This window comes from Dromaius novaehollandiae, chromosome 2 (genome assembly GCF_036370855.1).
Source record: "Dromaius novaehollandiae isolate bDroNov1 chromosome 2, bDroNov1.hap1, whole genome shotgun sequence".
NCBI classification, from domain to species: Eukaryota; Metazoa; Chordata; class Aves; order Casuariiformes; family Dromaiidae; genus Dromaius; species Dromaius novaehollandiae.
Window position 1 is genome coordinate 36068528 of NC_088099.1, and position 22660 is coordinate 36091187.

Genomic DNA, 22660 nt, shown 5'->3' on the forward strand with positions numbered 1-22660 from the left:
GTCCCTGTAGTATTTGCACTGCCTTTGACAGAGTGGAACCAGTGATGCATTTGGCCAGTTATATTCACCTTACTCACTGAAGTGGCTGGGATTTTTATCATCTGTATGGAATTATTTTCTCTGTGTGTACTGAAGGTGAAAAGATTTGGGGGGGGGGGTGGAAGTCTATAAATATCAAGCAGAGGCCAACATTCAGATCACATGCCACATAAACTCGCTGATAGCCAGTTTTCCTCGCTGAGAACAATAGGTTACAGTCTAGCATCCCAGATGAGGGGGCATTGTAGTTTACAGGCAACACTAGGAAAATTCTTGCCCACTAGTGGACCTGTCATGGTAAATCTTCTTCCCATATACTTGTAAATCAGAAGCAAGAACATTAAAACAGCTTTTTGTCAACAGAACTACATCAAGTATTTATACAACCCAGTGAAAATAGCTTTTTGTGCACAGTGGGGTACCTTAATAAAAAATGCAGTGGTAATGGAACAGTTTCAGAGGAAGGGAGGTGATTGTAACCTTTATGTTCTGAGCCTTTTCTTTAAGAAAGAAGTTATGTGTGTTCAAGAACGTGGAGTGGGAAATGCCACCATGAACTGAGCAAAGTCAGAATGGTTTATTTTATTCGCATGACTTACTGCCTATTACAAATGGGCCAACATTTGGAATTACCAAAGAACTTTTTAATACAGGCTAAATTCCAGGAGATCAAGCTTGTTAAAGAAGAGATTATCAAAAGAGGTTGCATCCATATCAGAGTCAGGGAATACCTTGCATGAGAAACAGTGGTAACCAGAAAGACCAGCTTAATATATCGCTATATAAAGCTTTGGACGGCTGATTTTCAGCTGTACAACTCTGCTCTAGACATCTGTATGGTAGATGTCTAAGGTTAGTTGAGATGAATCCCACCTCGTGGGTCAGCTCTAGAACAAGTGATTGTAGGCTAAGTTGCTGCAGACTCCTGAGCATCTGTGGGATAAAAGTACTGCAGGTAGGCTGCATCTGTCCAATTCTTTGTCCTTAAATTGCAGAGAGTCATGCTTCCACACCTCTGTGTCAGAGCGTCCTTGAAATTCCTGCTAATCTTGACACCGTAGCGTAGGTTATGTGCACCTTTTCTCCAAAATACAATACCCTTAGTCCTCTTTCTGCTTTCTCCTCTCCCGCAGTTATTCTCAGCATCCCAAATGCTTCACATGATAGGGGATGCATGGTCCAATTATTCCTTCCTCTACCTCCCCCTTTGAGCTGGTAGAGTGGTAAATGAGCTGTAGAAGGGCAGATGTGCTGCCAAGGTATGCGAATTGGCAGACGTATTCATGGCAAGAAAGTGTTAAACACTGGTGGGATAGGTAGAGAGGAGATCTGGTTATCATTAAAGGGGAAATTGTAATAAATGTCATCAGCCAGTTTCTCTTATGGAGTTTTTCACAAGCATCACTCTGTTGAACAGGCACCACCAGCATGCATCAGCTGTCTACCCTTCATCAGTTTTCTCCTTCTAGTTTTCTGATTTTCTGTAGGGATCTTTTCTGACCAAAAGATAAATGAATCTTAGAATTGATTGGATATAGCATTCCACAGTAATCATTGTACATCCAACAAGGAAGTGCAGCCAAGTTTATCTGCTGCCTGTAGGATCTCACAAGCTCAATTATTAGTTTCTAAAACATTACATGTGCCATGATGTTCACATATGTGGAAGCTGTGAACTGTACAAGTGGAATGCGCAGCAGACTGAAGCATAAAGGATGATTTATGAGTGAGTGCAAACACACACATGCTGATGGTGTTTTGATCCCTTATTAAATAGCTGGCAAATGAGTGGGTGGAACTCAAGCTGCGGTTGTGGCAAGAGTGTGATGTTGGATTTGATTAATAGAATTCACAATACATTAATGGAACACTCTGTATAAAATTTCTCTTATAATATTTGAATGTGCGTGTGTGTAGTGGTGATGTATTGTTTTCTGCTTTCAGCCTTAGCTGCTGTCCTGTGATCCCTGCTTTGGAGAATTAAAGGTTTATTTGTATATTATTCATCCTAAAATAGATCTGGATGTGGGTATGGGTACTGGAATAAGGTATTTTGCACAGAAGTTGAGTTGGTTCCCAGTTTTAAATCTAGGGCCTAATAAAGTGCCATTTCTGAATGAAATATGATAATTAAATCTTGTACCCCATTTGCTCTGCTATAACCTGTAACCCAGCCACTTAACTGTTCTTACTTACTATTTCTCAGCAAAAATGGCTGTTCTCCTCACTGGGATGAAGAAATCTATCTAGATGACAAAAGTGCAGAACACCTCCCTTTTTGCCTCTTATCCTCATCTTCCTTCAGATACAGCTGCTGAAAGGAGTTACTGCTTTGTAATCCAGTTTATCCTCTTTGGAGCAGTGTGTAATAACGGCAGACTGTAGTGATGAGGTTTCTTTGTCCCTCTTTAATCAGAACGGAGTTACAGGAAGTCTGTCTGGGGAGTCAGACACAATGAAAGTAGACAGTGTATTTTTCTAGTTCTTTGAGTCTTCCAACCAAATCCCAAGGAAAGCTACTAGTAAATGGTTTACATTTTCTTTCCTCACAACTCAGCTCAAAAATCTGTTTTGCTTTAGACATGAATATTTGCATCTGCTCTTTTAGAACTTAATGACTTGACTGAAACTGTACAAAAGAGAGTAGTTGACCATGTAAATAGAAGCAAGGGGATGTGCACATGCTTTACACCTGCAAGAGTCTTGCTGCACGCATTTGTAGACAAAAGTCTTCAACTGTAGGAGTCTGGTTTGTTGTGGGCTTTGCATGTCCAGATAATAAACTGAATTTAGATCACATAGTGACATCAGAAGAGGTTGAGATTGTGTCTGCAGGAAGTAGGAAGCCACTTAATCCTCTCCACTGCCTCCTATGTGAAAATTACTTGCAAGTTTGCTATGTTTTCCCTAGGAGGTAGTGATGCTTTCCTGCTAGCATCTCTTGACCTCACAACATCCACCAAGAAAGTAGGAGGAAATAACTAAGCAGACTTGTCTAGAAGAATGAGTCTATTTTGAGGAGGAAGAGGGGAGAAGTGTGGAAGACACAGCAGCACATATGCTTTCTGGATGCTTGAGACCCCCACAGAGTGCTGTGACTCAGATAAGTTGGGAAATGGCAGAACAGTTATTTGGCAGTCCGTCATCCTCTCTATGAGACATCAGTGAAAAAGTTCTGCTGCTGACCAGTAAGAGAAAGCTTTGCAAAGTATACTCTCTTTCCTGTTACCTTGTCTGAGTTGAGCTGTGGGTGCAAGTCTTGTTACAGAGTGGTTGTCAAAGAAATGCTATACAAGTATCTTGTACTAGATACAGTGTGATGTAGGTGAATGAAAAAACAAGGAAAATTATTGATGTCTTGACATCAGTAAATAAAATCGATGCACTATCTTAGACAAAAAAGTTCATATCTCTATTTTTAACAATTTATTTGTTTGCAGCTTCTCTAATAGTAAAAAAATAAGCTATAACATTTTAACGATAAATTTACAGAAGAAAGCATAATCTGAGTTTTTCTTTTAAGGAATTGGTAACTGCTTTGATTTTTTTCTTAGATGTACAGATGGAGGAGGGGATAAAAGAGAATTTTGGTTAACTTGCATTAAATAGATAAGACTATCCTATCAGTTTAGGAATCTGTTAGTTTGGCATGTGTGGTTCCATTTCAGAATCATACATCATATCATTGCAAGGAACATAGTTTTCGGAAAAAGGGGGGAAAAATCCACTATATAATATACAACACTTAGGGGAATGAACAAGATCTTTATAATCATACATACTAAATGTATTACTTAAATAGAAGGGCATGCTGAAAAAAATGCTTTTTGTAAATGTGACTGGAGTTTTCTGTATTCATAAAGGGTACAGTACTGCTTTTTTACAATAGCTGTTAAAATACAAGTCAAGTGTTCATTATTTGACTTTTTTGTGTTGCACAGAAAAGTCAGTCAATTTTTTCAGTTATTCTGATTCTGTTCTGTCATGGAGCAGATAAATCTGAATACATGGAAGAGAGTTTTTGCATGTGGGAGTGACTGCTGGTTATGAAGTGTATGGCTAAGGTCGAGGAGAACTTGCTGCTCGAGTAATTTTAACAGTGTGCGTAGTCGGAAGAAAGCCTGAACATGCTGGGTATCCAACTGAGAATAGAGAGCCACTAAACCAGCTGGTCAAAATGCTGTCATAAACTGATGAAATAGTTGTGAATGTGTCTTTTCTTTCACACCATTCAGATAGGCCTGATCTTCCCTAGTCCATGTAGACCCTGTAATTTTAATGACAGGTCCATACATAGTGCTCTAACTTGTGTGAATGAATGGCTGTAGTCATTATCATGGGTGTACCTACTGAAGCCCTTGATGAGTTGGCCCAGTGTATTATATATGTGAGTTTTAGCCCACGAAGCATGTGTATAACTTCAAGTAGGTGGGCAGTACTGCTGAATTGAGGCCTAAATTAATGCTGCCTGTACAAAGTGGAAGAGTTGTACTTTTTGAGGGCAAACTCTGGAATGACACAGTGGTAGTTGGTCTTGCTTAGAGGAATTAGTGTCATCCATTTCATAGCGTTGGACTGTGAGAGGAAGGTCTATGTGCTTTTTTATTAGTGTGCCTGGAAGAACTTGTTATTAATAAATTCAAACGTCTCACTGCACATAGCGTATCTTCCATAGAGCTTACAAATAATAAGCCTGTGTTTTTGCAGATTCCTTACATGGAACAATGGATGGAGTATTTCTCTTTGAAGATGTTGCTGTAGAAGACAGTAAAACCATGCAGGGCTATGACGCTATTGTTGTAGAACAATGGACTGTACTGAAGGTATGTGTGCGTTTTTTCATATTTTCTTTCATAAATCAAAACCCAGCAAGATATTGAGGCAAACGCTCACATACATATTTGTGCTTCAACAGTACCACACAGGCAGTTGAGGAAAGGGGAAGGAACATAACAGTAATGTCAGTTAACTGCACTTTAGCTTTGCACAATTTTTTTTGATTTTGATACTCCCCCTGTGTTTTATTTCACAGGTGTTTGCAGGGGGGAGTGTGAGTGTTGGTGGGCAATAGAACTCAGGGCTGTCTGTCCTAAAAATACAGATGTCTGATAGAATAACTGTGAAGAGGATCTCCATTGGTTGTCAGGGCAACACAATCACACAAGTCACTCTAGTATAGCAGTTGTAAAGGGGAAGACCTTTTAGGTAGACTTAGCTGCAGTAGGAATGCACAAATAACTGCATTTGCTTCTCCCTGACCTCCTTCATGCTGAAAGAACAGATATGTTCTGAATAGATGCCTATATGTTTGATCAGGTCATGGGTTTACATGGGTTTATGCATTTGCAGAATAATCAAGAGAATGTAAAAAGTGTATAAAGAAACCATGCATGTAGCTGGCTTTTTTTACTGATAATAAATGCACACTCAGATCAGTAGAAATAGTGTTTAGATCAGATTCATCAGTACAGATCTACAGCACATTTGACACACAGGTAGGTAAATAAAAAGTTGGGCTTTTGATCACAGAAAAAAAAGATATCACTACCTAATTTTTAAAAGATCTTTTTGGTATATTGTTTGACTACTCTGGTCTGCCAGAAATAAATGGTACGTATTTATAAAGGCAATGCCTAATCTTCCAGCTTGGAATATACTGTAAATGGTGTAAAATCCAAGGAAAGAATCAAGCTAAGCACACACATGCAGAAGAGTGTCTTGCAGCAGAGTCCTTTCAAGTGTTAAAGCCCTGGTAGGTAGAGGTATGCAATTTTGCCCTTCTAAGATCAGGTGCCTCTCTTTTGGGGATATGATGGATGCATTGCCCCACCAACCTGAAGGTGAAAGATTGTGGAGAAGAAAAAGCCTGCTGAAGCATTGGGGAACTCTTGCAAAGGCCTTTCCCATCTAGAGAGAGAGAAGAGCTGAACATCTCTGTTTTTTTTCTCCTGAAATTTGAGTAACTGCCTGGCTATTTCATGCCTCTTGCTTTCTGAGAGATGATAGGCGTAGGTAGGTAAAGTCACCAAAGGAGTGCGATATACTGGAACCTGAGGGAATCTGTAGGCACTTGCCAGTGTCCTGTCCAGAAGATAAAATGGTCTCTCTGTTAAACTCCCTTGGAATTCACCTTTATTTACTGTAAGTGTGGAACAATGAAGTGCTGGAGGAACAGACTGTAAAATGGGAGATATATAATGAAGGAGACTGAGTTCAGTGATGACAGATGATGTCCTAAAGCCAGTAAGTGCTTTGTTTCTGTGAAGGGTTAATTCAAAGCATTATCACAGAGATAATTTTGGAGCCCTAGCATGTCTCACTAATCTAGACTTTCTTATTTTTTTCATACAGGCTCAGCTGTGATTAGGTTAACCTTTTCCAGTTGTCTGTCCTGTTTGAATGTTTTTGTTTGCATCAAGGTAGTTGAAGAAGCACTGATGGACAGCACAAAATGAATTTGTATAATGGATCCTTATTTTAAATTTGTATCAGATTTGATTATCTGGATGAGCTATAGTCTTGTTCAGATGTGGTCTGCACTGAATGTAAATTTATTGTGCCGTTTCCCAATTAAGAAGAAGAGAGAAACAAATGAAAAGAATCCCAGCCACAACAAAAGAAAAAGACAGACATACACCATGTATCAGTGCCACTGATGGTAAAAAAAAACAAACAAACAAACAACAAAACCTTTCTGAATGAAAAGGTGGATGTTTTACTGGTTAATCATGAAGGCAGAAGAGAGGGCTTGGCACACCCCTTGGCAGAGAAAGTGCTGCCTTTTTAATTGCTAAGGCTAATAGAGAAAACAAGCTGAACAGTGCGATGCACTGGGTATGTGTGCAAAATGTCAGTTTGTAGAGGATGTAAAGCTTGCAGCTGTCACAGTATGCGGTCCCACCAGGCAACCCACAGGATGTAATAGCTCCCAGTAGCTTAACTCTTTCTTCTCTGGCAAAGTGGAGCTGTGGCATCCTCTGCAAATGACCAGAGGACTTCTAATGACAAAATGCTGCTCTCATCCCTATCACTTTAACTCTAGAAATGTCAGGGCACATTATTTCCACTACGGCCTGTGAGATCTAGCATTAAAACTTCTCTGATAGTTTTAATTCTGCTTGTGTAGGCAAATGTGGGTAGACAGCTCTGATTAATCAAAGCCTGCATGATTTCGCTCTCCCCAACTCTAGTCTGTCACCTTCTCTTCCCCATTACCCACAATAAAATAGCTAATATTGTCAGCAAAGTTGAGTGCCTGAACATTTATTTTAGATTTCTGCATTGTTCTTACTCTGAAGTCTTGTTCATTCTGAAAATACTGTTCCTTAATTTACAGGTATTTTCTCATTGAACATCTTTAGCTGGTAGTTCATTACTTTTTTGTTTTCTGCTATGCTATGTCTTTGGTGTAGTGACATGAATTAAAATCCCTCATATGTCACAGAGTTGCTGTTTCCCTGGCAGAATGGGTTGGGGTCAGTATCGGCTGTAGACACAGTAAACCTCTTACAGTGCAACATATCAAAAGATTTAAAAAGGGATCTCTGCTGAGCCTAGGTTGTGAGTTGTCTTAATGTAAACCTTAAAAAAAAAATTAACTGGAAATGAGGGTTTAACTTGTCTGTAAATCTGATTTAGATCATATGTCAATGAAGCTACATTCTATTGTCTCCAGCCATAGGAGAGAGACACAACCAGATCAGCAAAGGAGCTGATGGTGATGGGCATGAAATGCAGTTCTGTGAGCGATCTTCTCTACCACCCAGAGGACATCTCTTGTCTGGGCGTAATACTTAATGTTTTGCCCCATGTTGCTTTTTAAGAAAAGCTGAAAAAACCTACAGGAGGCTGTTATCTAAACAGGCTTTTATAATGCTGGTTTCTTACTTTTTTATTAGACAAGAAAGCAGTATATATATGTATATGTTTATCTGCTGAACTGAGTAGACATATGCACTACATAGGATTAAATTGCACAGGCTATTCTTTCTTCGATTTTGCTGATAAATTTAGTAATAAAATCTAGCAATATGAATTTGGAACTTTTCTGATACTTACTTGTGTGGAGCTTGAAGTCTAGCTGAAGCTTGATAGCCTAACAAAGCAAATATTTCTTCCATGTGAGCAAAGGGCACTTGAAACAGCCAGAAAAGCACAGGTTTTAAAACAGTCTGAGTAAAAAAATCACTTCTTATCTGTCACGGTTTGCTTGGGTTTGTGACAGGATCATAGATAAGAATTCATTCTCCATTCACCCATAAAACCTTTCAGGAAGAAAATGAGCATATCAGATCTGAACTTTCCATTTAAGAACAAGCTGAGAAAAAGCAACTCAGGCTTCTTTTATACTTTAGAGAGAACCAAAAAGGGCACAAATCCCATTTCTTTTCCCCAGCAGGTCAGCTTTAGGCTGGCTAATGCATGGCACAGGGGAGAGGTGTCTGTCACCCTGTGCTGCCATGGGGCTGGTTTTGGATGGGGGTGCGGGAAGCAGCCGCTGGCACCCCATAAATCACACTTGCAGCAATCTTGCGTGCAAGAGAAGGGCCACTCCGAGGTGTGCACTCCTGTTGACTGCACTTGTGGCCTCTGCTACTTGCATGGAAATACGTGATTCATTTCATAGTGAGGGAGTGCTCAGTGGAAGGGCTCCTTACAAAAGCAAAATTTTGTTCACAGATAAGTTATAACAGAAAGAAATTACCACATGGAGAAGATTAAGCCACATATGTGGTAAGGCACTCTGGATCATACAGGTTCTCAGATAGCATTTTTCTATGTTTTTTTTCAAAAAACAGTTGATGGGCAAGCTGTGAATTCAGTACTCGGCAAAAGATGTAGTGCACAAGCGTTGCAGGAATTGGGAAACTAAAAATGCTTTTTATTAAAAAAATTTTATTAAAAATATTTTTATTTGGTTATTCAAAAAAATGCACTGATTGCTAGATCATATTTATTTCTTGTGCTCTGTGGCGAAGTATGTGGAATTGCCATGTGGATGTTCCCTGTGCGATGTTAAGTTTAACACATTTTATAAGATGTTTCCATGCTTCCTTGGTGGAGAATGTACTATGTCAGTATGTTCACCTTGTGGAGCTTTTGGTGCCTATCTTATGTTTTGCCAAAAGCAAAACTATGTCCCTGCACAAATGTGCTTATGTTTTGCAGGTGCAGGCAGTATCAGGAGCACTCAGACATTTTTACCAGTTTATGCATATGCCAGAAAATAAGATTTGCATCCACAAAAGTCACTGAGAGAAGTGGGCATTGTGGGCACTGGGTTTTTTTGTGTGTGTTTTTTTATTTTAACCCTACCATGTAGACAGATGTGAATGCTACTTGGCAGCATACATGTGTCTTGAAATTGTGGCATTTGGACACATTTGGATCTAATCAGAGTTCTCAGAAAAAATATCTTAACAGAATGCTACCTGGTGTAGTGTTACAGTCTTATTGTGTTCTCAAAAATATTCCACAGCCATGAATTCACATATGTTGAGTAATCATAAAAAAGCTAAATTACAAGTAACCAGAATAATGAGCAAAACCCTGGCTGTAGATTTATTTGTTCCTTTTTTTTTTTTCAGTTGGGTTGAACTTTTCACTAAGGTGCTAATCTGGTAGCTAATCTGTGTCAGTGACCTGTTTGCCATCAAAAGATGCTGGTTGTTTCTGAGAGCACAGGAGGCCTCCCACATGGATCTGTTATCGAGCTACTGGGTTTCTCAGTGGATATATAGTAACGAGCTTGTGTAGGGCTATACGTTAACATTTAGGAGAAGGTCAATACTAGAGGAGCATGGTCCAACTTCTATCGCTGGAACACTTGTGAAACTTCTCTTTTGCTTACAATAAACATTTTTAACGGATTGATAATGTCATATAATTAAAAGAAATGACTATGGAAGAAGTCCAGAAATGGAACAGAAAAATCATTCACAGATTTAGAGAATGTACTTGTTCTCCTTGTCTTCTCTATATTACTGCAAACACAAAACATCTGCAGCAGCTTGTACCAGGTCATTCTCATACAGCCCATATATTTCCTTCTTTTTCTTTCTCCTCTTCTTCAAGAGGTGCAGGATGCAAGTCTTACCTTCACCACTTCTTCTTTCTCCCTTCAATGAACTAGGAAAAAATTGTGACTTTGGTGGTGGTGGAGACCTGTAGACCACTACCGGGCAGGGGTGCACATTGCCTCTCTAAGGGGTTATCTTTTGTATTTTTGTAAGGAACTGGGTGTGAAAGCACTGTCCATTTTCTCCCATGAGCAGTAGGTTGTGCTTGTAAAGCGTCTGTGTTTTTTGCTTCCCGTCCTCTTTGCCATCTGTCCCTAGATCTTAGTACGCAGTCTGTTAGGATTTGCCTTTGGAGGTTTTATTAAGACTTATTTAATGGGATTCTCCATCTTCCATTCTTTAATCCACCTTGGAAGAAAATATTAAATAGAGACAATCCATAGCTGCCTTGTAACTAAATCACACTCACTTAACCCAGGAAAGAATGATTTCTAAAGAACTTTTTTCTGTCTCACAAGAGCTTAGTAGCTGCCGTGCTTATTATGTCGCTGTGGTTAAAATTGCTGCAGTAGGGGGGGAAAAAAGAAAAAAAAATTGTTAATGCAGTTGTTTGTGTGGCTTGCCCTAGATATTATCTTTATCCTTTTTTAATCATACTTTTTAGGTTTTTCTAATGAGCTAAAGCTACTGTGAGAGAAGAAAATGTTGAAAACAAACAGTAAAACTATAAATAAAATGAATTCTTTTCATGTGATACAAGTCAAGGAGAAAACCTAACTCAATATGCTCTGGCTTCTTGACACTCAAGGTGTGATCAGAGATTACTTATCATCCGCAGGAGAGTGGGAAGCAAGTTAATTAAAATTTTCCACCCTTTCACTGAATGTCTCCCCAGTTTGATACACATTATTATTTGAACACTTCTTTTTCAGCAGAGATCTACTTTCTACTCCTACTGGTTTTCAAATCCCAATTTGTTAGCTAGAAAGAGCATTGCAGTTTCATCTTTTGAAGCTGTATGTTTGAAATTATATTTCCATTGTCTCAAATAATAATAGATAAAATAATTCTAATGGTTTCCTGTATTAAATATAAAATAAACACAAGATGACTCCTTTCCTCCCCACCCAGCCCCCAGTGTATTGCTTGTTTGGATGCATTTTTGCTTTGGAAAGCATTTAATACGACACCAATTCTTTGCCTAACTGTCCTGAAGGTCTGTACAGTTGTGCCTCCTGCTGCGACACAAATTCCAATGGTGGGATAGGATTACTAGTGATGACTCTGGATGGGGAGGGATAATTAATTTTCTGTGGTCTTAAAGCTGCAATTATGTGAATGTGGAGGTAAGGAGCTTGAAGCCCACATGAATTCCACCCATTTATTCAGGAGCAAGTCCTTTTTCATGTCTGTCACCTTCAAGCACAGCCAGTTATTCGGAGCAGTTTGTCCCCCGGGGGCGGGGAAGCGGTGTCACATCTGAGTCCACAGAAGCCGCGTGCAAAGTCGATCAGAGCTTGTCGAAGAGCATAAGGCGCTTGAAGGAGGTGTGGACCTCTGCGTGATGTGTATGCTTTCTTCCTCCAAACAGGCCAACATGCAGATCATGGTGTCGAGTAGCAGTACGTACAAAAAATAAGTCACCCTACAATTTTTCAGGACTCTTTCAATAGATTCTTTTCCCTTTCCAGATTTGCTCTATTTTCTTGAAAGTTAATTTACTTTAATCTTAAATTTAGTTTCAAATAACGATATTTTTGAACCTTCACCCGCTCTTCGCCCATCTGTACCATTGGGATGGTGAAATACAGCATCGTCTGCTGCAGATGATGCTTAAAGCTAACAAGTGAGACAGGTCCAAAGCCAGCCCTGTCTTGCCACCTGGAGCCTGCGGGGACTGCGGGCTGTGGCGGGAGTGACAGCGCCTCCCTGGAACAATTTGGCTTCTGCAGCAGCCAAATGAGCTGTTTATGCTATGGACGTCCTCCCTCATTGCCATAACATCGCTCTGATTTTTGACGTTTCTGGCATATCCTGATGTAACAAGACGGTTCTCCTTGGTAATCACCCATCTCAGGCAATGACTTTGAAATAGAAATCCTCTCTGCAACATGAGATGTTGCTTGGGGCACAAACAAGGTTTGCTATGCCTGTCTTTCCTGACCTGCTATCCTCATGCTCTGGATAAGAGTGAGCTGTTTCTGTTTTTTTCCCTTACAAACACTGTTTGACAGAGGGAACATTTCAGTCAGATGCTTTTGTGGGTCCTTCCCAGCACCTCATGGCAGGGCTGCAATGGCAGATGCTCTGATCCATTCTTAATATTCCTAATGTTGCCTATTTTCATCTTTATTTTTGGAGCACTTTTAAATGTAGAAGGCATTATTGACAAATTTCATAAATCTCAGCATTATTAATCTGTTTTCTTGAGACATTAGCTGTTAAAGGCATCTAGATGTGTCATCCTTTTTGTGTTACCCTTGGACACTCTAGTCTAAGAACTGGAAAGAGGGAGGAAATACTCATTTTACAGCAAGGATAGGGTGGGCAGGGCAAGGAGGGAAATGGGAATCTGTGGAGACTCTGAATCTACCGCGATCACGGCTGTGTGAGGAGCCCTGATGGCTTCAGAGGGGATGCATCAGAGGCCACTCAGTGCTGCTCTCCTCTTGCAGGGCATCTCCTTCCTCTGTGAGTAATACTGGTCTGTATATGGTGATGTAAAGCGGCTGTATCTCAATACACCCCTGAAAGTGTCTGTACAGAAATCAGAAGGAAGGTTAAGTCAGTGAGCTCTTGCATGAACTTCCTGGGGGAGATTTTTTCAAATATTCTCCTTTTTAGCAGGAGTGATACAGCTCCTTCAGCTAGTTGCATTTGCAGTGAAGATCAGGTTTTTAATAGGTATAATCAGGCAATCATTCAGTTATGAAGATATCAAGTGACCTAAATTACTTTCATTAGAAGAAAAGAATAGTTGAGGTTGGAAATCAGTAAAATACTTTGAAAAACTACAGCCAGATTTGCATTAATTCTGATCAAATGACTATTACTGAGAATAAGTGGATTTTTTGGAACTGCCCTGATTACCATTTACTGGGAAAACTATTGTACCTCACCCAGTTTTGAGAATAGGGAGTTAAAATATATTTGCCAGAAAGCCCAGGCATGTAGACTGGTTTTCTGTGCATGAAAGTTAATTGTTTTTCTAGTGGTATATAATTATGTTTGTAGAGACTAGTAGTTACCACTTGCCTGCTTTGTATTTATTAAAATTAAAAACTAGTAAATGTGCTCTGGTATGTATTTGTTAAATTAGTGAAAGTCTTGGCAATTAACTACCTCACTGGAGCAATCTGTTGAAATCACCAGTTGCTCTTTATGAGAGAATTACGGGGTTTGCTGTTTAGTAGGGAGAGAATTAGCGAGGCTCTACTGTATAAAATCTGTGGTTGATGCCAGATTTCTACTGAAAGACAACAGTTTTTGGTGTCGCCCACAGATTTCCTGACTCAAAACAGCAAGGAGGCGATGCTTATGTGTTGGTGGGTGCTAGAAGGAATAGACCTGTACTAGACCTGTACTTACATTTGCTGTCTGCTGTTGCTGCCCATTTTGCCCTTGAGCCACCTCTGTGGAGTAACCTGGGCACCGCTCTTCCGAATTTAGTCTCACCTAGACAAGCGCAGAATCTGGACTGGGCAACGTTGCCTTTTTTTTCAGCTACTTGAATATTGTTTTGCTTGGAAGGAGATAATTGTTTTTTACTTCTGCTACTTAGCCCCACTGAAAGTTGCCAGAGACAGTTTGTGCGGGGGAGCGCTGATAAACTAGAACGAATTAGTCCTATTTGGGCCTGGAGTCACCTAAAGCTGTATGGATATGGAGCTATAGGGAGGCAGGATTCAGGCAGTGTGAAAAAAACCCCAACAACACGTTTACTGTTTTAAACAAACCAGGTCAACAGCTTGGGACGAACGGCTGATTTAGTCTTTTGTCTCCTGTTTTTGAATGTTTTCCTTCCTGCTTAGCTGAACATACAAAACAGCCCACTTCAGTGCAAAAACGCCTCTCTCCCTGCCAGAAAACCCACACACATATTTTTCTTCCTTTTTTTTCTTTCTTTCTTTTTTTTTTCAAGTCAAACCGAATGTCACGCGCCAAGCAATAATGCTAACTGCTGGTTTTTCCTTCCTTTCCCGAGGGAGCCGAGGTGCAGGCGGATTACGTGCCACTGCTGAACTCCCTGGCGGCCTACGGCTGGCAGCTCACCTGCGTGCTTCCCACCCCTGTCGTGAAGACCAACAGGTACGGGGGTGCCCTGGCTTCACTTAGTCCCCAGACAAAACCTGTGCTAAGGTTTGGAGTGAGATGTTGCCTAGCTGTCAAACTCACTTTGTTCGTAATCGCCGCCTGTCTGGTGCTGGCGGTATCCGCAGTCCAGCTGAGCAGAACCATGCGAGATCAGCGTGTCATGTACTCCAGCAGCCTTGCTTGCCTAGATGGTTGTTCTGGGGTCTACGTTGCTATTTGGGGGGTTTTAAATAAAACTTTAAAACTATTCTTCATGGCTGGTAGAAAGCAGTCATCCCAAGTGTTAACCATTGAGACTGAGCATTCTGGATTTTTTGTTTCCAATTGATGATTTCTTTGGTCAGGAATATATTAATATACACATTAATATAATCAGTCCTGATTTTTTATCTTAAAAAAGTAAAAATATGCCTAGTTCTCCGAGAGATGTAGGTGAAGACTGATGCTGCCCATAAAAACCCAAAACATAGAAAGGCCATCTGTGCTGGGGGAAAACCGGTATTCAGATTTTTCATATATGTTTAAATATAGCAATGAATGGAAAATCATTATAGTTTGTAAGCCCCATCTGTTAAAGGTGCATATTTTTTCTTCTCACTCTTGGCTTTCTATAGCCCCTTTATAATGTCAGTAACACAGTTCAGGTTGCCAGGGCACCCAGTCTAAGTGCTGGTGGCATTTGCTGGTGCCTCCTGCCTTGCTCCACGGCGGTGGGGCTCGCGCAGCCCCATGGCGGATCTGTGCCCTGTGCGGGAGCGAAGGCGCCTCTGCCCCGAGACTCTGCTACGCACGTGCACCGTGGAGCTAAGGCTTCTCGCTCTTTGTTTAAAACACTTTATTCTGTGTTTACACACTAATGCTAAAACATTCAGCCAAAATATGTCACAGACTGACTCGTGTATTTTAGATCTGTCAGGCTAAATAGCTGATTTTTCCCCCTCAAAATACCAGGCTGCTTAAAGACACTGGGGACAGGCAGCATTTAGGTCATTGTTGATTTTATTCTTCTTTGACCTGTAGAAATAAATGACTGAGATGGATCTGGAGCTTTGAATGACTGCATGTGGATTTAATCATTCTCAGGAGTGTGCATTTGTTTCTTTTCAGGGAGGGGAATTTATCCACTAAGCAAATCGTTTTTCTTCAGAGACCTTCTTTGCCCCAGAAAGCAAAGAAGAAGGAATCTAAGGTAAATAACCTTGTCTACCTGGTTTGTTTTGTGTTGGCAGTATTTTAATATTTTAATTGATTTCCCGAGGAAGTAAAAATGGCCTGTTCAACATTTGTGTGATACAGGAGCTTGGCGAAACAGTAGCAAGACACAATGAATTCAACAGTTCAAACGAAAGAAACAGAGAATGCTCAAGTGACGTGAAAGTCCTTTTATTTCATTCTCTGCTGAACTCATGTCAGCAGAAGAGAGGTAGATTTATCTTTGCAGCTCTGCCCTAAACCGCCGTATGTGACCTAAAATCCTCTGCCCATATTCGCTGCCTGCGAGGTGGAAACAGCGCTATTGTCTCTTGCCGTTGCCTGTCTTTCCCATTTAGACTGTGATCTCTTTCTTGCTACACGTGTGGATGGAGCCTAGCACAGTGCAAGCCTGGTCTTGGCTGGTGTTTCTAGCTATTGCTCGAATGTTAATGAATTCTGCTAGAATTTAACGAGAAAGGTATCCGAACCTAGCTAAATTAACTGAGAAGGTAGCCGACAGCTCCTGGCCCACGTGTGTGGATGCATGTCTGTGTATGCGTAGTCGTGGGAACCGCAGCCCAAACCTGTCATGCCGTACGGCTGTGGAGGAAATACAAGGACTAGTTTAAACTGAAAATGGGAAAGTGCTGACCTTCCTTCCCATCACGTTTGAATTTGCCTTGCCCTTTCAGTATGCAGGGGAATGATCAGAAAGGCAAGTGAAGGATGGAAAAAGGTCCAAAAAAAAAAAAAGGTCCGCAGAGGCTGGACTTGTGCAAGGCGTCGGAGTTGCGAAGCAGAGCTGAATGCTAGGAGCGCTTCGTCCAGCGTTTTGGATAACCACAGATTGTTTTCATCTAAAAAGCCTTCACTGGTTTGGAGCCTGGTTTTCTGGAAAGTCATCTTTTAGCTTCCGTGGAGATCAGGAAAATATTTGAACTGACCAAAGTAGGAGTGAACTGCTAGTAGCATGGCCGTGAGTTAGGATTTGCCCTCTCTTACTAGCTCAGCTGCAGCCTAGATTATCCTGTGTTCATGTTACAAAGCCCATTTTTCTTGGTTTTTCTGTTTGTTTTCAGGTGATAAGGGGTCTTGGGATGAGGGCAGAAGTGGCTGTATTCAGTCATTCTTTTGCTACCATTTTGTGTGGCTTTAGTGGATGAGATGGGAACCTGTAAACCGTTGTGTGTCTTCAAATAGATGAGTCAGTATGATACTGATTTCTTGTGCTGTAGTAACAGATGCATACCATCAAGATCACTCAAAAATTTGTTTTAATTTTTTCATTTGGATATTTAAAAACTTATTTAACAATGTCTGGCTGACAAAATAAAGAATTTACTTGTAGTCATTATTAAATATACAGACATATATGGGAGGAGAAATTAATGAAATACATTTTCGGTCCAAACGTCAAGAAGAATGGGCCACATTGATTATAGTTACGTAAAGATTTGTAAGACCTATTCAACAGCTGTAAATGCTTGTTATAACTCACTTAAATGATGCTAAACATGGCATTTGATCAAGTTAGTGACTATTCTGCACATATAACATCACAGGCTCTCAGATCTAGTGGTTTGGGGGTTTAGTAACTTGTAATGCAGCATGTTTAAAACTTTTGTAGATAAACACTTTGAGGAGGGAAATACGTTGATAAGATTGAAAGGAAATTGCTGGAAACTGATCCATCCTATCTATGCGTACCAACCGACTGCTGTTTGTTTTAGCCAGATAAATAGAAAAGGAAACATGCAAGGAGCTGTAAAATTTCTTTTGCTCTTTTATAATACAGAAGTATTCTTATTAATGCAGTTTTCAGCCAGTGATCAGGTAGACACGTTCATTCACTCTATACCAATGTGATGCTTATTTCAGCAGAAACTAACTGTATATGTTTTTTTGAGATACCGTGTGTACACCTGTATATGTATACATATATAGGTACACATGCACATGCAGACACACACAGTCTCCTATAGTTTAATCCTCGTTGCATTCAGGGCCCTGACCTTACCTTCTGTCAAAGAGAGCTTTGAATTAAAGAGGAGTTGTGCGTGTTCTTCTGAAAGTCAAAGAGGAACATATTCATGCGTCTGAATTTTAAACAGCTGTGCTGTAAAATTGAGATGTCATCTTTCACTTAAATATTTGTAAAATTAGAGGAAGGGGAAAGTTATCTTTCTGTAAATAAAAACAAGAAGAATCTTGTGAAAGCCAGTTTCTACATATTAGTGGTGATTTCTTTTTTACATTAAGTTCTGTCTAGCAGAAGGAAAGAGCGTTGCTCCATCGTTGCAATGTAACTGACTTAATCTAATAGGTTTTGAGTGGCCTCTTTGATTAAGGAATAAATAGCTAAATCAAAAGTTTATGAATGTATCCTTCTCTTGAGCAATTTTGGCACAGACTTGGTTGCACTGGAAAAAAAGGCTTCTGGACCACAGCTGAATTTCCTGCATGTCCAGATGAGATGATTTATGCAGTATGGAAAGTACCAAGCATTTCCTCCTAAACCCATCACTGAGTTTGCATCAGCTTGAATACCACTGATGAAATTTTGTGCACTTTCCCCAGTGCACAATTTCTGTAAGATGGCTCACCAGTGGCTTGGAGCATGCTCTAGCTTTTCTTGAGGAGGTCAGTTTATTTTTTTGACCAATGGAGCAGATAAATTAATGGCATATTTGTCAGACTTAAATATGTTATACCTATTGTGTCAGTATTTCAAGGTATTGCTGGTTCTCTCTTTTTTTTTAATAGTAGTTAAAGCAGCTCCCCTGAAATGGCAGTTGTGGTAAGTCTTGTGGTGAGTGCTGCAAGAGGCAGCTTCATGCTTTCTCCTCAAAAAGCTTTTATACAAATTGCTCAGAATATTTTACAGTTTGTTGTAGTCTTTATCACTTTATTTTAAATATCAAGTCCTTAAAAACATCATAATCTAAAATCACTTGTGGCTTCTTTGACATATTTATGGTTTAACACAAGCAGATCAGATGATAAATTTGCTGCTTTTCAGCCTCCAGACTGGCCTTGAAAGGTTTGTGAAGGTGTCAAAATGCTGGTTTCACCTTGCCAGTGCTGGTCCCCTGGGAACTACGGGCTTCTGGATAAGATAAGCCTTTGGAGCCACTTTGTAGTAGCTGCATGCAGAGGCTCTTCACACAGTCTGTTATACAGGGACAACCTCCCTTTCTGGACACTAAAGAATAGTTGGATAACTTTCTTAAAAAAAATGTATTTGAACATGTGCGCTGTGCAAATTGCCAACATAACACACTTTCTATCCAAAGAAGCAGAACAAACAAGCTGATCTTTCTACATTTTCCCTTTTAGCACTGTTGCCTTCACAGCGGGTGCATGCAGGCATGTGTATCAGCCAGACTTCATTAGTTCTCTGCTAACCTGATGAAAAAATTAGAATAATACCGTAGGATTGCTTCCTCTGCCTGCATTTGTGCAGCTTTCCGTTTTCTCGCTTTCCACACAGTGCAGATTGTCTGCCAGGATGCCGTGGGTTATTACCTCAGCGGTGAAACATCCTTTAGAAAGAAACCTGTTAGGCATGTAAAATAGCAGAGGCAGGATACATAACAGAGCCTCTCTTTTGTGTGTAATAGCTACATACTTGTAGGCAACAAACGATCTTAAGCCATCTGATTTACTCATACTTCTTTTTTTTTTTATCTTAGGTCTTCTTGATGAAACTAACCTTTGAATTAAAACTAAATAATAAAATCATTTCTATTCAGGAAAGCAAATGTCCACTGGAATTTGTTTCAGATGACCTTTAACACTGGGATCTCTTCCTTGCAGTTTCACTGGAGGTTCTCCAAGGACGACATGCACAACAAACACATGAAGAAATCCACAAAGGCTAAATTAAGCACTAGGGAGAAGCCAATGGCAGAGGAGGAGCAGGAATTCGAGGTCGCAGAGAACACAAGAAACTTGGAAGCGCAAATGTCGACAAGAGGACAGCCCGACGCGGAGGGCGACGTCATAGACTTGGGGGAGCAGGTAGTGGGGAGCGACGACGGGGGTACCCAGAAGGATGGGGGATCGGAGGAAATGTGTCGTGCCGGCTGCGATACCGAACAAAGTGAAACGCAGGTCTGCCTCAGTCAGAGTACGTCTGAGTGCTGCGAGCAGCAGGTGACGGATGGGGCAGACTGCGCTCCGGCAACTGATGGCTGCAGCAGGAGCGATGGGTTCGGACTGGGCACGGACTTTTCCTGCGAGTAAGACTTGCGTTTCAAGAATCCTGTGAGTCGCTGATATTTTGCCAATGCGAAAGAACAGATTTTGCTAATCACCCTCACTAACTCCATTGCTCAATCCAGCCTTTCTTTGGCATTGTACTTGTTTTGCTCCTTAGCACACCAATTTCTTGATGTCTTAAGTAGCAGCAAGGCCTGGGGTTCTTGACCCACAGAGGCTAACTGCAAAATTCCGTCCACTTCACAGGGTGGGCAAGGGTCTCTGCTGCCCTGTAAAGATATAGTCCAGATTAAAAATGGGTTTGCTCTGTGACTGACATTAACAAACTAGGTTTGTATCTAGTTCAAGGCAAACATTCCAATTGGTCAGATTTTATTCTGTAATACGTTTCTGTCAACATATCTTTGCTGGGAAAGACGTTGTGCCATATGTTATTTCATCATTAAGCTCGTAGTGTCATGAAAATGGTATTTGGCTTAAACAGGCTGAAATTTGAAAGCTTAGACAAGATGGCTGTAGCTGTGTTTATCTTGAATAACCTTTACTGATCATACGCTCTTCTGAATTTTATTAACTCTTGCAGATATTTAAAGCAATAAGCAAACTGTGTACCTGTGATGTAGGTACACTGGGTAAACAACTCCCCTAATAAGTTTGTGTGAGGCAGATAATTCCAATATAAAATGAGATTTCCTATTCTCTTACATTTATATTCTGTTTGCCAATCAACAATTTAACAATAATTGCTGGGGTTTCAGAAAATAGAAAAGCAGAAAGAGAGCATGTAAAATGTACTTCTTTCCATGTGTGTCTTCACTGAAAATGAAATTAGGTGTTGCCTCCCAACCCTTCCACGTGATTCTTCGCCACTTCCTCGTTGTTATAAAATGTGTTGTGGGAAAGAACTGAAAGGACATGCAAATAGGAGAGGTCAGTGGCCAACAAATGTCACTAAATGTCCTTGCGGAATACAGATACGTTAATAGAGGGGCCTTTTTTATACAACAAGTAACCAAATTTTGGGACTGATGTGTAAAACATAATTCTGCAAAATCACCAACATTTTAACATTTGGAACTATATTCAAATAATTACAAGTACATGCACATGTGTAATGTAGTTTCTAAAATATACCAGTCTTCTCCAAGTACTTAAGTAATCTTAAAAATGTAAGAAGTAGTTGTTTCTCTCTTCTTAACCAGCAGTACCATCTTCATCCCTATTTAGAAATGGTTAAGTAATCTGATAATAGGGTGAGAAATATATTCTAAATTCCCCTGCATTTTTGTTTTAAGCAAGAGCTCTGTAAGTGATGTATTATTTTTTTCCCTTGGCTGATTTGTGCCTAATAATTTTCATTAGTCTTCAAATCAAAATGCTGTACGAAGAAAAAACTGTTTTTCATCAAATGCACATTTAGAATGGTTTCAAAAGTACTTTCCACACATAAAAATTATACAATTGGCAGAACATTGCGGAGATGGAAAAAATCATAGCAATTTGAATATTCATCTAATTTGGATAATGGCACTTAAGTTTAAAGCATTCCATTCCACACATAGAAAGCATGTTAGTACTTTTTTCATTGATTGAAGAGTATTTATTTTGAATTTAGTGGTTTAACCACATGACTGTAAATAACTTCGATTTCTTGTGGTATTTTTCAGTTAGTTCATTCGGTTTCTTAAGATTAGACTGAAGTTCCCATAGGCTCCAAAATATATTTATTTCATTTATTCTGCATAAATGCAAGGTCTGTGCTCTGGACAGTTAGAAGTAGTTGTCTGCAAATTTTACTAGCATAGGATCCTTTTACTGATAGTTTCTGTTTTAAGGACTAGCTTTATACTAATCTTGTTTAAAAATTTGCTGTATTTAATGATCATTTTACTAGTAGAAAGTGTTGCAGTATAATGAACTTGTCAAATTTGAATAGAAAGCATTTATTGGATTGCAATTTGACCTTTTTTAACTGGATTCCAACTGCTTACAAAACAAAAGAGAAATAAAGTTCATGAGGAGGTTTCCTATTTGTGGTGATTGCACAATTGCCAATATTTCGTCCCAAAAGAAGGAACTTGGGGTCTCTCGCCGGTGGGAAGCTTCTGCCTACTGACTTAACCATTAGTTGCTAATGCTGGAAAACGGGCTACGTAGTTCACTGTCACCAGTCTGAGAGAAAATGTGAGGCTCTATGAGAAGGGTACGCTTGTTTAGCTGAAAGCGTGATTAAAAGCTTAGTTACCCTAACTGCTGCAGACCCGTAAGGGTGGGAAGAGCTGGAAAGAACATTGACATTTTTCTGTTTAAAAAGGCAAGTGGTTTTTTGTCTAATAGGCACATAATCAAATCCAACTTGTGATTTTGAATGGCTCTAAGTTAGTTCAGCTGTCTGGAGTTGTGTGTGTGCTTGCAGCACGCCCCTATCTCAAGGAAACTAGGTGAGCTTAAATCACCTTGAAGGCAGATGATACAAATGTGATTTGGGTTGGCAAAGGCAGGCTTGGGGTACAGCAGCATGGCTGTGCTGCTGTTAGGGGCATTTTATATCTAGCTCAGCCGCCTTTGCCATTTGGGGCTTGGAAAAGCAAGAACTGCGCAGCGGCCAAGGAAGTGAAAGCAAGCACTCGGCGTCTTACTTGAAGCCTGAATGGAGAAGAGAAACAGCTGGGCAAAGCTTAACTCACGTGTCTGAAAACCTGACCAACGCGGGATATCTGCCAACAGCGGAGAGGCTGTATGTGGCAGAAGATGAAATTGGAGTTTGGTTACAGAGGTACAGCTTCTATCTTAATTTTGTGGGGAGGGGGCAAAGACCCCGTACGTACTGCTCACCCAGAGCCGCGCTCACTTTAAGCCCCCAGGTCCAGAGC

General features: G+C 40.2%; 1 protein-coding gene across 4 annotated transcripts in view; it reads left to right on the forward strand.

The window, feature by feature from the left end:
• The window catches only part of RFTN1 (raftlin, lipid raft linker 1), a 101306-nt gene extending 79489 nt beyond the window's left edge, over positions 1–21817 (forward strand). For all 4 annotated transcript variants that reach the window (XM_026103766.2, XM_064506235.1, XM_026103765.2 and 1 more), the window contains exons 7-10: positions 4747–4862; positions 14263–14366; positions 15480–15561; positions 19383–21817. In XM_026103766.2, coding sequence (XP_025959551.2) covers positions 4747–4862; positions 14263–14366; positions 15480–15561; positions 19383–19811 — 731 coding nt within the window. In that variant the 3' untranslated portion in view covers positions 19812–21817. The remainder of the gene's footprint in view (positions 1–4746; positions 4863–14262; positions 14367–15479; positions 15562–19382) is intronic.
• The last annotated feature ends 843 nt before the right edge of the window (positions 21818–22660 follow it).